The 15,014-nt window shown below is 41.2% G+C and overlaps 1 protein-coding gene across 20 annotated transcripts in view; it reads right to left on the reverse strand.

The window, feature by feature from the left end:
- kcnc3b (potassium voltage-gated channel, Shaw-related subfamily, member 3b) overlaps positions 1-15,014 on the reverse strand; it is a 46,310-nt gene that overhangs the window by 30,815 nt on the left and 481 nt on the right. For 7 of the 20 annotated variants that reach the window (XR_013651506.1, XM_078937375.1, XM_078937364.1 and 4 more), the window contains exons 1-2: positions 10,503-10,740; positions 7,045-7,723 (exon numbers count right to left, since the gene is read on the reverse strand). Coding sequence is in view for 19 of the 20 variants with exons in the window: in XM_078937375.1 (XP_078793501.1) it covers positions 7,045-7,723; positions 10,503-10,636 (813 nt within the window). In the remaining variant the exon portion in view is untranslated. Of the gene's footprint in view, positions 1-7,044; positions 7,724-10,502; positions 10,744-14,101; positions 14,651-15,014 lie in introns of those variants that run through there. The other 13 variants (XM_078937380.1, XM_078937379.1, XM_023949130.2 and 10 more) reach the window with 5 other exon arrangements.

Genomic DNA, 15,014 nt, shown 5'->3' on the forward strand with positions numbered 1-15,014 from the left:
ACTATTGCTCTATATTCAGGTTTTACTTTTTAAAAGGTTCCCCCCTCCCCCTGCTGGTGCTGCTTTTATCATTAAAATCTAGGTTGGTATAATTTAGGTTAGTCACAGAACTTTTTTGTTTTTGTTTTTTCCCGCTTTTATCTGTTTAATCTATTTAAACGTACATATTTTTAATTTAATTTATCTGTTTCAAAAAAGAATTTGCATTTTTAAAGCCTCTGTTCCTTTTTTTCAACCACTTATTAGATAATGCTGTTTGTGAAAACATTTTATCATTAAATATATATAAACAAACATTATGAATTTTAAAATACCTTGCTATAGAAAATACGTAGACGTACTAAATATTACAATTACCCATTAACATAGTGACCTCTTTTTGAAAAGTAAAAATTAGCCTAACAAAAGAATATGCATTTGTCAATATGGACTATACTGTATATCAAAGCCAGTTTCTTTTTTTTTATGAGTTTTATTAATGTGTAATTTTTTTTCCTTATGTTAGATGCGGCAGGTCAGGAGAGTTGAGGAAATTATTTCGTAATTTTTTTTTAATGTTTATGGTTGTAAAGCAGTTACTGTTGTATGAGAAAAGCTTTATAAAAAAAGTTTCAGTTTTTCATGTTTTCATATTTTCATAATCCCTTTATGTTATCAGATGTAATGTTTTTTTTTTCAGTAAGCCTTGCAATCTTTTTGACAAACGTTATTTCAGTACAAATTTGGCATGATGGCAACTTTATCATTTCCAGATTTATTTGAAACAAAAACAGCTAATTTTGAAGCCATGGCCATTTGTTTTTTAACGTCACAGCTAGTGCTTTGTGCTCACATGTGTGAGAATGGCTTTCATTGAACACGTGTAAGCATGTCATATAAAGCAATTTATGTGTCTGTTGACACGCGATGGGTGAACGCTAAACGAACACCCATTGGCCCATTGACCCATCTGACAGTATGCTCCCGCTTGAAGATTGAACTACGTGCAAAGGTGAACATCTGGAGATGGCAGATGTTTTTAGAGGTTAAACAGAAGCAGAAAATGTGTAGAGAAAGTCCAACTGTTTAACTCCTTTTTAAAATCAACTAAAAATCTGCAACTGCTCAGTGTTTACCTCCACATGTGCCAGTCTGCATGATTATAGTACACAACCTGTTCTCTTGTGTGATTTGACAAGCCTTGCCCCACTTAGAAGATTTAGAATCCCACAGCTGTAATCAGCTCTGGCACTGCGAGCTCGCCAGTGTTCTGAATCATTCTAATTCCGAAGCATAAGAGCAAAATGTCCAAGGTTTATCACCAGGCCCAACTAATTGACTGCCAGTACAGAGCTGCAGAGTGCTGATTCAGCTGTTGATCAGCGTGGCTAAAAGGGTTGAGGCGGAGGTGAGGGAGGAAGATAGCTGGACATTAGAAGAAAAAAAAAAGGTTTAGGACTGCAATCAGGAAGCTTCTACTTCTGCCCAGCCTTCTTAAAGCTTCTGCCTGATGTTTTCAGATGCGCACAGCTCCGGTTTGACATTTCTGTGTAACCTTAAAAGCTATAGCAGTCATAAGTGTGTACTAGCCCGCTTCTGACTGAAGGCAAAATCCATGTCGGTTCCTTTTAAAGTCCCTAATTACGTTTTATTACTTTAGTAGGTACAAAACCAAAGTGCAGAAAACAACTCCAATTTTTGCAGAGGGTTAAGTGTCAGAGTAGTTCTTGGCCTGATGCGGTTGCTTGGCAACTAAACTGCACTGTCACAAGTATTGGCAAAGATGAAATAGTATAACTTGACTCGGTTTTGGATAAATAGTCCTTTTTTTGTTTTGTTACATTTTTTTCATGAAATCCTAACCTGACAGAAAAGTCAAAAGAGGTGAGTTTGGTTTTGTTCAAATCATTGGGGTTCTCTAAAATGTTACCCATTCAAACACACACTCTAGCATTTCATCACATCCTGTACAACCATGGAAAAATAAATGTAACTCTTCAGTCAGCTAGATTTTAAGGTAAGTTAGACTAAATTAATCTCTACTTTGCCTTATTTTATCTGAAATTTAAATTAAAACAACCAATGATCAACAAAACGAAAGAAAACCAACACTATTTCAAATGTATCCATAAACGCAATTATACAACTTTTGTCATTTTTTTTCATATGAGTTTATAAAGGACCAAATAAACTAATTCACAGCAGCAAAATGCAGTAAAGTGGGCCATTTAAGTGAGTATCTGCTTAAGCATTTCCTGCTTATTCAACACAAAGATCCTGTGTCCGTCCTTGTTATGAGACATTGAGCATTAAACACTGCCAAACAGACTGTACTCAAGTTACAAGGCAGCAAATATTAGGGACAGTGACTTCCCAGGATGCAAACACAACATGAGACGGCCTGTGGTACAAAGCCTTGTCAGGGAAAATTGAAAGGGAATGCGATATATTTACCAAGCGCAGGCACAGGAAAGGCCAAGTCAACAAACGGCCACGCCTCTGCTGCAAACGATTCACCTTAATTAACTCAATGAGCAATGAACAGTGCATGTTTGCTTCTCAACTGAGGATGGGTTGGTGCTTTGCAAAGTAGTGTCCCCAAAGTGAATGATCACAGAGGCACCAAGTCTTATCTTCTCATCAGTAATGGAGGGAAAGATTTGCCACCAGAGAATGAATTCAGGACCTCCTTTTCCCTTTCATTGCTATTTTCAGAGGAAGGCCACAGGGAGAAGAACAAGAATGAAAGTGGGAACTAGGCCTCTCCGCAGGGTCGCAGTATGAATGGAAATGTAGTCGCATGAATGCACATCACACCTTTCAATTGGAAATTAATCGTAGAGAAATATGTTTGCCTCATTGAGATAAATAAGGACTTCTTGTACATATTTTTAATTGTAAAGTGACAGCATTGGCTCAAAAAAAGAAGTTAAAGTGGAGTTGTGCCTATCCCATTTTAATTCAGACACGTTCTGAAAGATAAATAATATTTTTATTTGTTTTTAAAGTATTTCAAATTAAAAAAATGACTAGTTACAGTAAAAGAATGATATCTAAGGGCTGATGAATTTCAAAGAAGACCGCACATTTTTTTAAAGATTTAAAGCAGAAATAAGTGACACATTTCGAAGCTCAAAGTTTGGTCGTTCCAAACCTTTCCTAAAAAAAAATAAAATAAAACATCTGCAATTTAATTTCTACTGTCATTTGGTCACATTTGTGTTTATGGCAGCACTGTTCACTCCACTGCAGAACACACAGTGAAAACAGCAAACAGTCCAACTGCGAGACGTGACCTTCAGGGACAGGTGAGTTCATGGGAGAGGTGCAGATCCCTAGAAATGAATTGAATGTGGGGACACAGAGTCTGATTTTGGAAGGGGCAAAGCGGTGTTTTGTACATGCTGAGCTACATTTAATGCTTCTTCAGGAGACTGCTGAAAAAGAAAACTGCATCCTCCTGCTGGCAGCCTGAGAGAGTCCCAACAAAGGTCAACTATTGGAAGCAGAATTGGTTTAAAATGTTATTCCAAACTTTAAAGTTTGCTGTTTATGCTGGGTTTGACTGTAAAAATGCAGAAGCAATTCAACTTTGATTCACAAATTCAAACTTAATTTTTCCAATTTCAAAATACCAATCTGAAATTAAAATTAGTATGAAAAACCTTTTTTGTAAGAATTTGAACTGACAAAAATTAGAATTTTCATTAAAAAAATTAGGAATTGTTACATTAAAAACTAGCAGAGAGCAGGGTTCTTTTTTTATATAAAAATAATTTGGAAGAAATTTAATTTGAGGATTTAACATTCAATTTTCTTGGAAAGCCTAATTTCAATATTGATATTTTTTTGTTTTGTTTTTTGTTTAACTAGTCACGTTTACAGCAATTTTAACAAATTAAGAGCCTCAAAACGCTTCTTGATATAAGTTATGTTTAGCCATATTTTTTTTACACAGACAGCATGTTCAACCTTGTGAGTGACTAATACACATAAAAACTTAAAGAAAGTTTCATTGGCCGACCAATAAAGTCCCACTCAAATCTTTAGATCTATTCTAGAAGCATTCTCAGTGGTCTTAAATTGGTTTTAGCCAAAATACAAAAACCTGTATTATTTTCTAGAGGAGATAGTTTCTTCATGGTGGCAGAAGTACATTAGAAATTCGCCTCTGCCCTGACTTCCCATCATCCCTCTGTTTACCCTCTAATTGATGGATCTATTAGTCTGTAAGTGGATGCATTGGAATGGGGTTGAGCATGGAGATAGTGGCCCACCGATTGTAGTTTGAACATCACTGCTACAAGCTTTTTTAAACTGCATTCTTTCATCTTGATCCACAACCATTCAAATTAAAAAATACTCAGAAATGCAATTTTAAGCTTAATTTTTTAGATATATGTCCTCCATCATAAGAAAAATGCCACAAGAACATGTTAAAAACACCAAATATATGATTTTCATTGGAGTGGGTCTTTATATAATTACACTGCTTTTGTGAATTAATCAATGATTTACTGTTTATTTTATTCGGCTGTTTGAATTTATTAAATTGGGAGAAAATTATTTGGATGCAACGAGGACACATCAAGACCTTCATGTGCTTCTGGCACTGCTGGGAGTTCTATGGTTCATTGATGAATTCAGATGCAAATCATATTGTGTAACATCTCATCAAAGGGAGAAATCTTGACCTGTGTGACAGTGCAACAGTTCAGATTGAGCCCGAGCACCTGTGAGTGTTTTAGGAGGCTGTTCTGACGATGCCATTGGAGTCAAAACAAAAAAAAAAACAATAATCAATACAATATCAATCATCAGGCAGCAGAAAAGCCAGAGTAAGACAAGTAGATGGCTCAAACCTTCAGAGATAATCGAAGAGTCCCCCACCCCCACATCATCTCTGTCAGCGGTTGCCACCTCTCCTCTGAGTGTCTCAGTATCCCTCGCCTACCTCTCTGCCTTCCTTTCCCCCGAAACATAGTCCTCTCAGGTTCTTCTCATAGCCCCTTTTCCCTCCATTTCTCTCTCCTTCTCCATTTCCCTCTCACCCTCCTCCTCCTCCTCCATTCTCTTCCTCCAGCTCTCCCCCTCCTCTCTCCCATGCCTACTGCAGCAGAAAAGCCAGCACAGACACCAGCATCCGTGTGTGTTTGTATACACGCGTGCGCTACTACAGTAAAAATCAACGAGTGAGCCTCGCACAATCGTCAGCAAGGAAGGTGAATTTAAGCAAAAACGTGTTGTATTGATTATCGTTGCATCCCAGTCATGCAAACGGACCCCCCCTCTTTCAAAGCATTTGAGCTAGACCTCCCCTCCACATGCGCACTCCATGTCTCCCTTTATTTCCTCTCATCTGCCTCTTCCTCTCTCTCATCTGCCTCAGTGTATTACCATATCTGCATCTAATTTGTTCTGTTGCCTAGTCTTTCTCAATCACTCCGCCTTTTTCTCTTCACATCTAATTTGTTTTTCTCAGAACCAAACAATATAAAAAACACCTTTCACATCATTGGATGGGATACTTTTAGAAAAAGCAATGGTGGGGGGGAAAAAAGGCATGTGATCTGGGTCACATCTCTGTTTGAGGCACTGCACTGCCATAGTAGACATTCACAGTAAAATGGGGATGCAGTCACCCACAAACAGAGCTGGTGCTGTGCAGCCTTCCACGTACTACCTGCTCTGCCTTTTGGTGTCTGGAGCTGCGCTTTCCTCAGTTACGACTCCACATCTTGTTAGTTATTTTGTGTGTGATTCATGCGCAAATCTGTGTGTTGACTGTACATTGTACAACACAAGTCGTTCTAGCAGCATTGTAGCAGGTGTTTTCATTTCAAAGCAACCATGAGAACAAAGCAAAAATCTGGTTATAGTTGAAGAATCTTTTAGCTTATGGTGACTTAAAAAACGAAAAAAAAAAAAATGATGGCATCTTGTACAGCATTTGAGTCCAAAACATAAACCGATAACTGTCAGCAATCAATTGCAAACTGCAAAAACAATTAAATATTTACCATCTGTTTCATCTCAGTTTGTACAGGCAGATAAATCAGACTAAAATGTTGACACTTAGCTCCCCTGAAGAGAATCATATCCTGCCATGCGGATTTGTAGGAAAGTGAACATTTTGTGTCAGAATAACTTGAAGCCTTAATGTGCACATGTTATCACTTGTCTCTGACGACAGACAGTATGGATTGCTGACAGTGCAGTTATTTCCAAATGTTCCTGTGCTTTGTTTCTCATAATTGCATCGAACATTGGCCATCGTAGATGACTGAGAACTGCCTTGTTTTGCACCCAGTCTGTTTTCACACTCAGTCATGGCAGCATGAATGCTACCAAAACTAAAGACAGGATGCAGGAAGGGGTGTGAAACTGTAAACTCGGGATGGAGAAAAGAAGGAAAACGAGAGAGAAAAATCAAAGCCATTGCTATCAAGAAGCTGGTTTTGTCTAAGAAAAAACAAGAACCAACAGCGCTTTCACAAATCAAAACATACTTGTTACTTCAGCACCTGTATGATCAAATTAATTTGAAATATACTCAACGATAATACTTAGTTTAAGAAATATTAAACTAAAAAACGGTTTAGAGAGACAAACAAAAGTCGCAAATGGGAAGAAGAGAGCTCGTTTTATATATAAAGCACAAAAGCAGGCTTTTGGAGAAGGATGGGGTTCACCAAATGCAGGCGTAGGTGCAGAGAAACTGCTGCATTTTAAGCAGATTTGTGTCCAAATGCAATATAGAGGATAATGTGCACATCATACATGATATTAAGGTGCTTGTCAACTGCCTGCAGAGAATTTTTTCCATGTTTCCAAAACGATCAGCATTAATTATTCAATATCAGTCAATATAGTCTCATTCATCCATTGCAGACAGATATTATTACAGTTTTGGGTCTAAATTGATAAGAAAATAATTGTTTAATGGCAAAATGTTGATTTACTAATGCTTAAAAGAAAGTTTTTCAAACTTATTAAAACTCGAGCAGTGGTCCTGAGGAGAGCAACAAACTAGTAGTCCCTCCGGGAGGGGCGTCAGGTACTCACCCGGGCGTATTTGGATGAATATGGGTCTTCAAAGAGCGCCCATATTCTGGGCTGCCAGGTTTTCCACCAGCCTGCTCTCCTGGCGTCCTCCTGCATGCACAGTCTTTTCAAGTCCCCATCCGCGCCCCCCAGCGCCGGGTCGTCGTCCGGCGCGTCCGGCTCCGGAGTCTCAAAGCTGTCCAGCGCCTCCTCCGCATCCCGATGCTGTCGATAGTTCATCCAGCAGCACGCCTCCACGTCCGTCTCGTCGATGCCCCAGAAGGCCAGCTCCTCTTCGAACAGGGGACCGCACACATCGTTGGGACAGTGCAACTTCCCGGTGCGGTAATAGTTGAGGATGAAGGAGAAGACCGACGGGTGGCGGTCGAAGAAGAACTCGTCTAATTTGGGGTCGTAGTCGAAGTTGCTGAACGCGTCCGGCTCGGTGAGCCACGACAAGCGGGTACCGGGCAGCGTTTTTAGGGTGCTCCGGTAGGTCTCATGCCGCACTCCCCCGCAGTTTATCACAATTTTCTCGCTTTCTGACGGACAAGTCATGTCTGCGCTGTAACATGCTTTGTTGGACGACTTGTTCCCACCCTTGCGCCCTTTGAAAGAGGATACACACACCGAACTGAGCATAGAGGACCGGGAGGGAGGGTGAGGACGATAGAAAGAGAAGGGAGGAGGAGGGAGGAGTCTGCGGGGAGAGAGGGAAAAAAAAAGGGCAAAAAATGTTTAGCAGAGGGGAGAGATGAACGTTTAACATTGCAATACAAATGAAGCATCAGCTGTGGTCCCATTATTCACTGGAGGAGCAGCTGATGGGAGGACACAAAAACGACCTTGTGACATGAGGAGGAAAAAACGATGGATAGCAAAGTATGTGACCACCTAATACAAGAAAAGAGGGGGCTTTAGACAAATGAGTCAGCATCTGAAAGGATGTGATGGAGTCCCCCATCTTCTGCATTGTTTTAATGAGGCCATCTCAGCCAGTTTCACACCTCCTCTCCTCCTGGTACCAAATAGAGAGGAGTAGAATGACATTAGAGGAAGGAGAAGTGGGGGTCCATCTGCTCTTCATGAACACCTCTCTGACGTGGTGGTGCAGAGCAGCCAGTGCATGAGGATGCGTGTGAATCGCCTCCTGAGAGTGCGGTGTCCGTACTAATGTTAGATCTCCTCAATCAGCCAGCGTGTGCACGCTAAACACACGGCTGCTGCAGCCCCCTCCCCGACCGTATTGAGATTCATGCAATGCACAATTATGTCAGGGCTCTCTCAGCCACTTTTTCCCATGTGAGCGAAGACTTGAAGAGGAAAGGTGGGGAAGGATGAGGCCATGAAGCGGACTTTTGATGAAAAGAGAGATGAAGATGGGGAGCAAAGACAGAGAAAAGGAGGGGGAAAGAATGTGAGCCAGCACCCTCACTGGGGGCAGTTACAGTGAGAAGCTATTCTGTCTGTAATGGAAGGGATGGGGAGAGGAGATTGTGTATGGGGGAGGAGGAAGAGCATTGAAAAGGAGAGTGCACTATAAAAGTGAATGAGTTTTGCTGCAGTAAAAAGCCAGAGTTATTTGCTCTGTCTCTTTCTGTTCTCCCAGCAAGGTCAGATTGTTTGCCTGTGGGCTGTGTTTCCATCCAGAGGGGCTCACAATGCTTGAGAAAAGACACGCGTTCCTGGCAAAAAAAATAAAAAATCCCAAGCAGACGCCGTATTTATGTTGTTAACCTTTTTCTCTATTCAAAGGAATGCACCACTCTCCTCCTCCTCCTCCTTTCCCATGAGCTCTCACCCCCCCCCCCCTTCCACTACCTCTCTTTTGCTTCCTCTCTCGCTCTCATATTCCGCATCAAGGAGTCAGATTTCACTGAAGAAGGAGGAATCAGCGCTTCACTTCTTCTTTCGGTCCCTCTGCTCCTCTTCCTCTCTCTTTCGGTCCCCACATTATTTTTTTTCCTCCTCTCACTGCATCCCACTCTAATTTTACACTTTTCCTCCATTTTCCCCCTTCTTTTGCTTCACTCATTGTTCTCTTTGTCATTCTTTCCAAAGTAAGCTTCAACTCTTTCTTCCACTCAGACTTTCTGTCATGCAAAACACCGCAGTTTTGTTTTCTTTTCTCCTTTGTTTTGTATCTTTTACTGACACGAAGAAAACCTTTTGTACTGGAAAAAGTTTGCAATTTATCCTGTTTTATTTTGTTTTATTGAACCATTAGATTATTTTTTTTTCTTCTTTTTGAAATTCTGGTGGAAACTCCTCCCTTCCATTCACTTTTTTTCTTACAGTATGAGGAAATTTAGATTTGGCAACGCACAGGTAAGCTTTACTAACGCATGGGTTAACATTTAAAGCATAAACTGTGATTAGAACTAAAGCTAAGAAAAGTTATTTTTAATTGACTTATGCCAAGTCTTTGGAGTTTCACTGCAGAGGAATCCCATCGGCTTACAGAATCAAAATGTTCTTTTAATTTGAGAGTTGTGCTCTTTAAACAGCGGTAGCTTCCACTTAAAACAACAAACATTTTAAATACCTAAAGTACTAAATATTTTGGCTAAAACATCTATTCTAGGAGAGTTAAAGTACATTAAATTACAGCTAGGTTCATGTGTGGCGCTCTAAAAAAGACTCTTGAGCTGAAGTGAGGCGATACCATGTCAGCACCATGGACAGCGCCACCAGCTTCTATGGGACAAAGTCTCAGAGAAGCCAAACCTTATAACTAAATACTCTTCTTTTAGTGACCTTTTTTCCTTAGCAACCCTGCACTCTCACTTGCACTCCATAAAGTTGTAGCTATATGGTTAGACTAATTAATATTTTATACATTCACGGCCACAAGTCTGTAACTGCGGTCTTTGTTTGCAAATAGACATGCATGATGAGCAAATTGATTTTCTTAATTTAGCTACATTTTTTATCAAAAATAGAAGTGTGTACATGAGATCACTTTGTTTTGTCTTTGTAACAAAGTTTTTTTTTATTTTTTTTTGTTTAATTTAAAAAAAAAAGTTCAAGTTTAATAAAATTTTAGCATGACTTGAGATTAAAACTCCTTTATTGGTCCGTTTTGAAGTTATTTTGTTTGTGGGTTAGAGGAGGGAAGCTTATAGGTGACTGAATGTGTTACACCTGAGTTACTCATATCGGCATCATTAAAAAAAGGAGATGAAGGAGTGAGTTTTTTGCAAATTTTCACAAATGAATCTTAAAATTTAAGGGAGAAGACAAAAAAGAGAGGAGTAAGAGTAAATTCAGAGTAGTAGGAAAATGGGGGACAAGAGAAGAAGAAGAATAGTCCTGCCTTCAGCAACTCTACTTTCTTTTTCCTACAGCATTTCCTGCCTTGGCCACCATGTCCTGCGCCACCCTGCCACCACTGCCTCACTACTGCACACGGGAGGTAGCAAGCAAGACGGAGGGTAGAGGGGAAGGAGGGAGGTGGGCACATGTACACACATGCTCACCTTGCTGCAACGAAAAGGCTGCAGCGCCAACAACAAGATCTGATCTTTGAAACCTTGAGGCGATCAACACTGCAGTGAACCGACAGACGCTGAAAATGGGGTTTGAGGGAGAATGGAGTGTTCGCACGGCTCATGCACCATACTGACGCTAATATATATTAGCAGAAACACTGCAGCAAAAGGTGGGGGGGGAGCACACGATGATGGGATGCACTGACTGTGAGGCACCAACAGCCGTACAGCCGTAATCGAGGGGGAGGGGAGAAGGAGAGTGCACACCAGAGGAGGAGAAGGAGGAATTTTGGAGGAGTGCTGACTATGCGGAACAGGAACAGCAGTTGGCAGAAAAAGTAAAAACCTTTACCAATCACTCAGGGGGAGATGGAAAGAGAGGTAGAAAAAGGAGCTGGGCAAGGGAATGGACAAAAGGGACAAAGAGAAGAGAAGGTGAAAAAGAAAAAGACTGATGGAGCTCAAAGCATCATCTGAATAGTGAAGGAATGGGTAACACATGTCCCTTAAACAGAGGTGTAAATGCAACAAAATAATAAAACAAAAGAAGGTGAATGAGTGGAAAAAAGAAAGATTTTATTTGAAAGTAAGTAGAAAAAGGGGAAAAACACCTCCATCTGAGCTGAATGGCAAATGTACCACTTGGGGGAATGGAGCACTTTACATGCACGAGTGTATGTTTGTGCACAAATTATGTATGCTCTCCCGGTGCGCAGACATTTTTTCCCACGCGCTGTCTCATCAAACAAAGTAACCACAAGGTTTCGCACTGTTCTATCCATCTAACCTCCCTCCCCTCATCCCTCCTTTCCTCCTGTGTGTTTCTTGCAACCCCTTCCTCTCTGTCTCAGTGTCGAGGAGACCCCAGCAGGAGGAAGCGAAGCACTGCAGCATGGTGAAAGCTTTGTGGTCACCTCCCCTTTTAGTGCAGTGTCACACCACGTGTCCAACCCTCCTCCCTTCTCTCTGCACCTCATGGTGTAAAGATGTTTTGCCATGAGAGGAGAAGACAGAAAAGGAGTGTGTGGATGGAGGGGTGGGGCAAGGAGAAGCAGATCCAAATGAAACGGCGAGAACTGCATGAATGGGAAAAGAGAAAGTCAGAGAAAATCGATTCTACTGGCTCCAAAAAAATAGGAATAGAAAAACCACCAGCTCTGAAAGAGCTGATAACTATGTTTGAGAGGGGAACCAAAGCTTTTCTTATCAAAGAATAAAGCTCACCAGCAGCCAAATCCCAGAGCACGACTTAAAAAACCAATATATTAAGCAAAGAAGTAAGAAATGGCTAATCTGTGAGAGGCAGCTCCACTACTTAGCAACACCAGTGTGAAGCTCTTTAGGGACTGAACAATCCTTGCACGCTGCAGCTACAACTCACTCTGAGGGGCCCTGTAAGATATGCAGAAACATTCAGCTGCTTGTTATAATCAGTTATAGAATATAACTTTGTGCCAAAAAAGAAGCTCCTGATTTGCTTCTTGTAGTCGGATTGAAAAGAACTTTTCAAATTTAGTTTGGACCAGAGATTTTATTTTTCCTAAAAAAAAAGGTTGGACTTTCCAAGCAACGGGAGATAGTCAAATAAATTTCGAGATCATAGGATAGTTAACGAACCCGTCTTAATAAGCAGTTACCAGGGGATGAAGGGTCATGATATCCTAAAAAAAAAAAAGAGTGCAGCGTTGAGAAGGGGTAAAAAAAGGACTGGATTGTGCTTCATGTTTAAGAATCTATTTTGGGCCTGGATAAAACTGAGCTAATATGCCACAGTATTCAACTTTTAAGTCAGGATCTTAAAGAATTCAAACTCTTAGCTGATAGCTTTAAAGCGGACGCCTCCAGACTCTCTCTTACTCATTTAAACCTTTCAGAGTCTAATTAATGACACTGCCCTTCTTGCATGATTAGGAACATTATGATCCAGTAGTGCAGTGATGTGATTTGTAGCGCTAGACAGGCAAATTGCACAAGGGAAGAGGTTTTACCACACTTATTACTGACCTATGACCTAGCCAGCAATTAGAAAGGAGGGAAGTCACAGGTTAGGTGCTAGAAGCCAATGAAGGTAGGGGGGGTAAGGCAGCATTTAACTGTAAAATAACACAACAGGGGAATAAAAGAAATGTCTACCACAATGCAAACTAAGCCTCAAGGTCGGGATTTAAACAGACAAAAAGGAGAGAAAAGGCTGGAGTCAGCCAGTGAAAGAAGACAAAAGTTTTCCGAATCAAAGATGGAAGATGAAGGAGATGTGAGAAGAAACCGTCACGACCACAGAAGAGTTTGGAGGCAGAGGGCACTCACAGATGCAGGACACTACAGATTCAATCACAGCCTCAAAATAGATCTATTCCTCCCGCTGCTTCAACAGCGTCGCCCTCATTTTCGGGCTCCATCACTACTCCACCAATCACTGGCTGTACGCCTCCCTCGCTACCCCTTTTTTCCCTTCAATTTGTGTTTATTAATTTATTATTTTTTTGCCAAAAAAAAATTAAGTGGTGTTTTCTGGGTTACCTCCTGCCTAAAAATAGCACTTGCTGTAGATACATAATGCAAGACTGGAGGGAGGTTGGAGGGTGGCAGAAGAGAAAAAACAAAAGAGTTTAAAAAAAAAGATGTAGTTACTTTTAGAAAAAATGTAGTTGAGTTAAAGAATGAGAGGTGGAAGTAAAGCCAGAAGAGGTGTTATGAAATCTAACACACTTGTGTGTTGAAGCCAAATGCAGATGGGGAAAAGCATTTTGTGTAGGTGATGTGGAGCAGGAGGTTGCAGAAGGGAAAAGACCACGTCTAGACATTGCACCCCATCTTATAGCCTTCCCATATCTTTTTACAGATTTCCTGGAAGAGCTCTCGGAAACATAATGTCCTTCCTGTAGTTTCACTCCATTCCCCCCGTCCCCTAAATCTCCCCCTCCTCACTCCTCTCCTCTCTTCTCCATCCCTGTGGCACGCGTTGTTTGTGTGCCAGCCCTCTTCTCCACCCTCCTCCCAACGGTTCCTATATCAAACCTCCATTTCGGGCCTTGACACCTTACCCAGCGCTGCCAGGATGCACAAACACTCACACACGCGCACGCGCTGGAGACACATGCAAGTAAAGCATCCCTAAAAAAAAGCACAAAGCTGCACACACATGGAAACTCATGCAGACACGAAATGATGCAAAGAGGGGTGCACGCACAGAGACTCCTCTCAACGGAGAAACTGCTCTCATCTAGAGGTGTAGATGGGGAAACACCCACCGTTTGTGCCATGACGGATGATTTTAACTGTCAGATCAGTGATTTATTATTATTTGTAAGCACTAATTCCTCTGTGTGGAGGCTGATATCTGCTAAATCAAGTGTTTACGATCTCAATTTCTGTCACGAAAAATGCTGCTTAATACATACACAGATTAAAAACAGATTACAGGTAAAAGACTGGAGTTATTTTGGATAAAACGGTACTTGTTGAATGTAACCCTAACGTGCGGCGTTTCTGCCCTCTTTTCTCAATATTTCAGCAATCCTCTGTTATCAGACGTGAAACGTTAGAATAAAGCCACAGACATAAACACAGACACGGTTAATACTCACTTGCTTTTGGTTCAGGTTCGTTTCGAGTGCGCGCAGAAACACGCACATACAGATCAATCAAAGCGTAGTTTTCTCTGCTAGATCGCTCTTTATGATTTCAGAGAGTATCCAGTTTCTCGCAGGCATTCAGTTGGTCTTTTATTTCCAACGATTATAACAAATCAGAATAGGATTGCGCGCGTCTGCTGCTGGAAATCTCGTAAAGATTGCGTTATTGCCGAATGTTACTGAGAGCGTATGGTCATGCTGATGATGGGAAGGGATGAGGCTTTCGGATGAAATGAAGCAGAAGTCCCCCTCAAAGCTGGCTTCTTTTTTTTTCTCTTATGTCCCTCGATTTCAGAGCCCCTTTCCAACCTCTTTGTTATTGCCAAAAATAAATGCTAGCCTTTGTTACTGTGTCTCTACGCTTCCAGGCGCAGGGTGTAGCTACCATTCAGCCCTGCCTCTGTCTCCCCCTTCCAAATGTTTCAGTGGAGATGCAGCCTGTAGACACCTCTCCCTCTGCCTTTCCCTCTGAGCCTCTCTCTGTTCCTTTGGAGGAGCGTCACCTTCTGCACTATTTTTCCCCCCCTCAGACGATACATGTGGGCGGATTAGAGAATAAAACAGAAAGGGTGGGAGGACCTCGGAGAATAGAGGCTAATATCAAAGATGTCTGCTGAACTTAACAGGTACACACACATAAATAAACACCGGGGAATGGAGTGGTTGACTCATTTCTATTTATTTATTATCTTCCACACATATGCGTCTTTTGCGCACAGAGTCGGACGCGAGAAAAAACACCATTTTGTCTACAGGTTTGGCTGTGGCTTGGCTGACATCAGCAGTCATGTGGTGGCTCCTCAAAGGAATTACATGACAGAATATGGTGAAGGGTTTGATAAAAAAAAAATCATTTTTGTTCCAT

This window comes from Oryzias latipes, chromosome 19, assembly GCF_053564925.1.
Source record: "Oryzias latipes strain Hd-rR chromosome 19, Olatipes_Hd-rR_3.1".
Taxonomy (NCBI): domain Eukaryota; kingdom Metazoa; phylum Chordata; class Actinopteri; order Beloniformes; family Adrianichthyidae; genus Oryzias; species Oryzias latipes.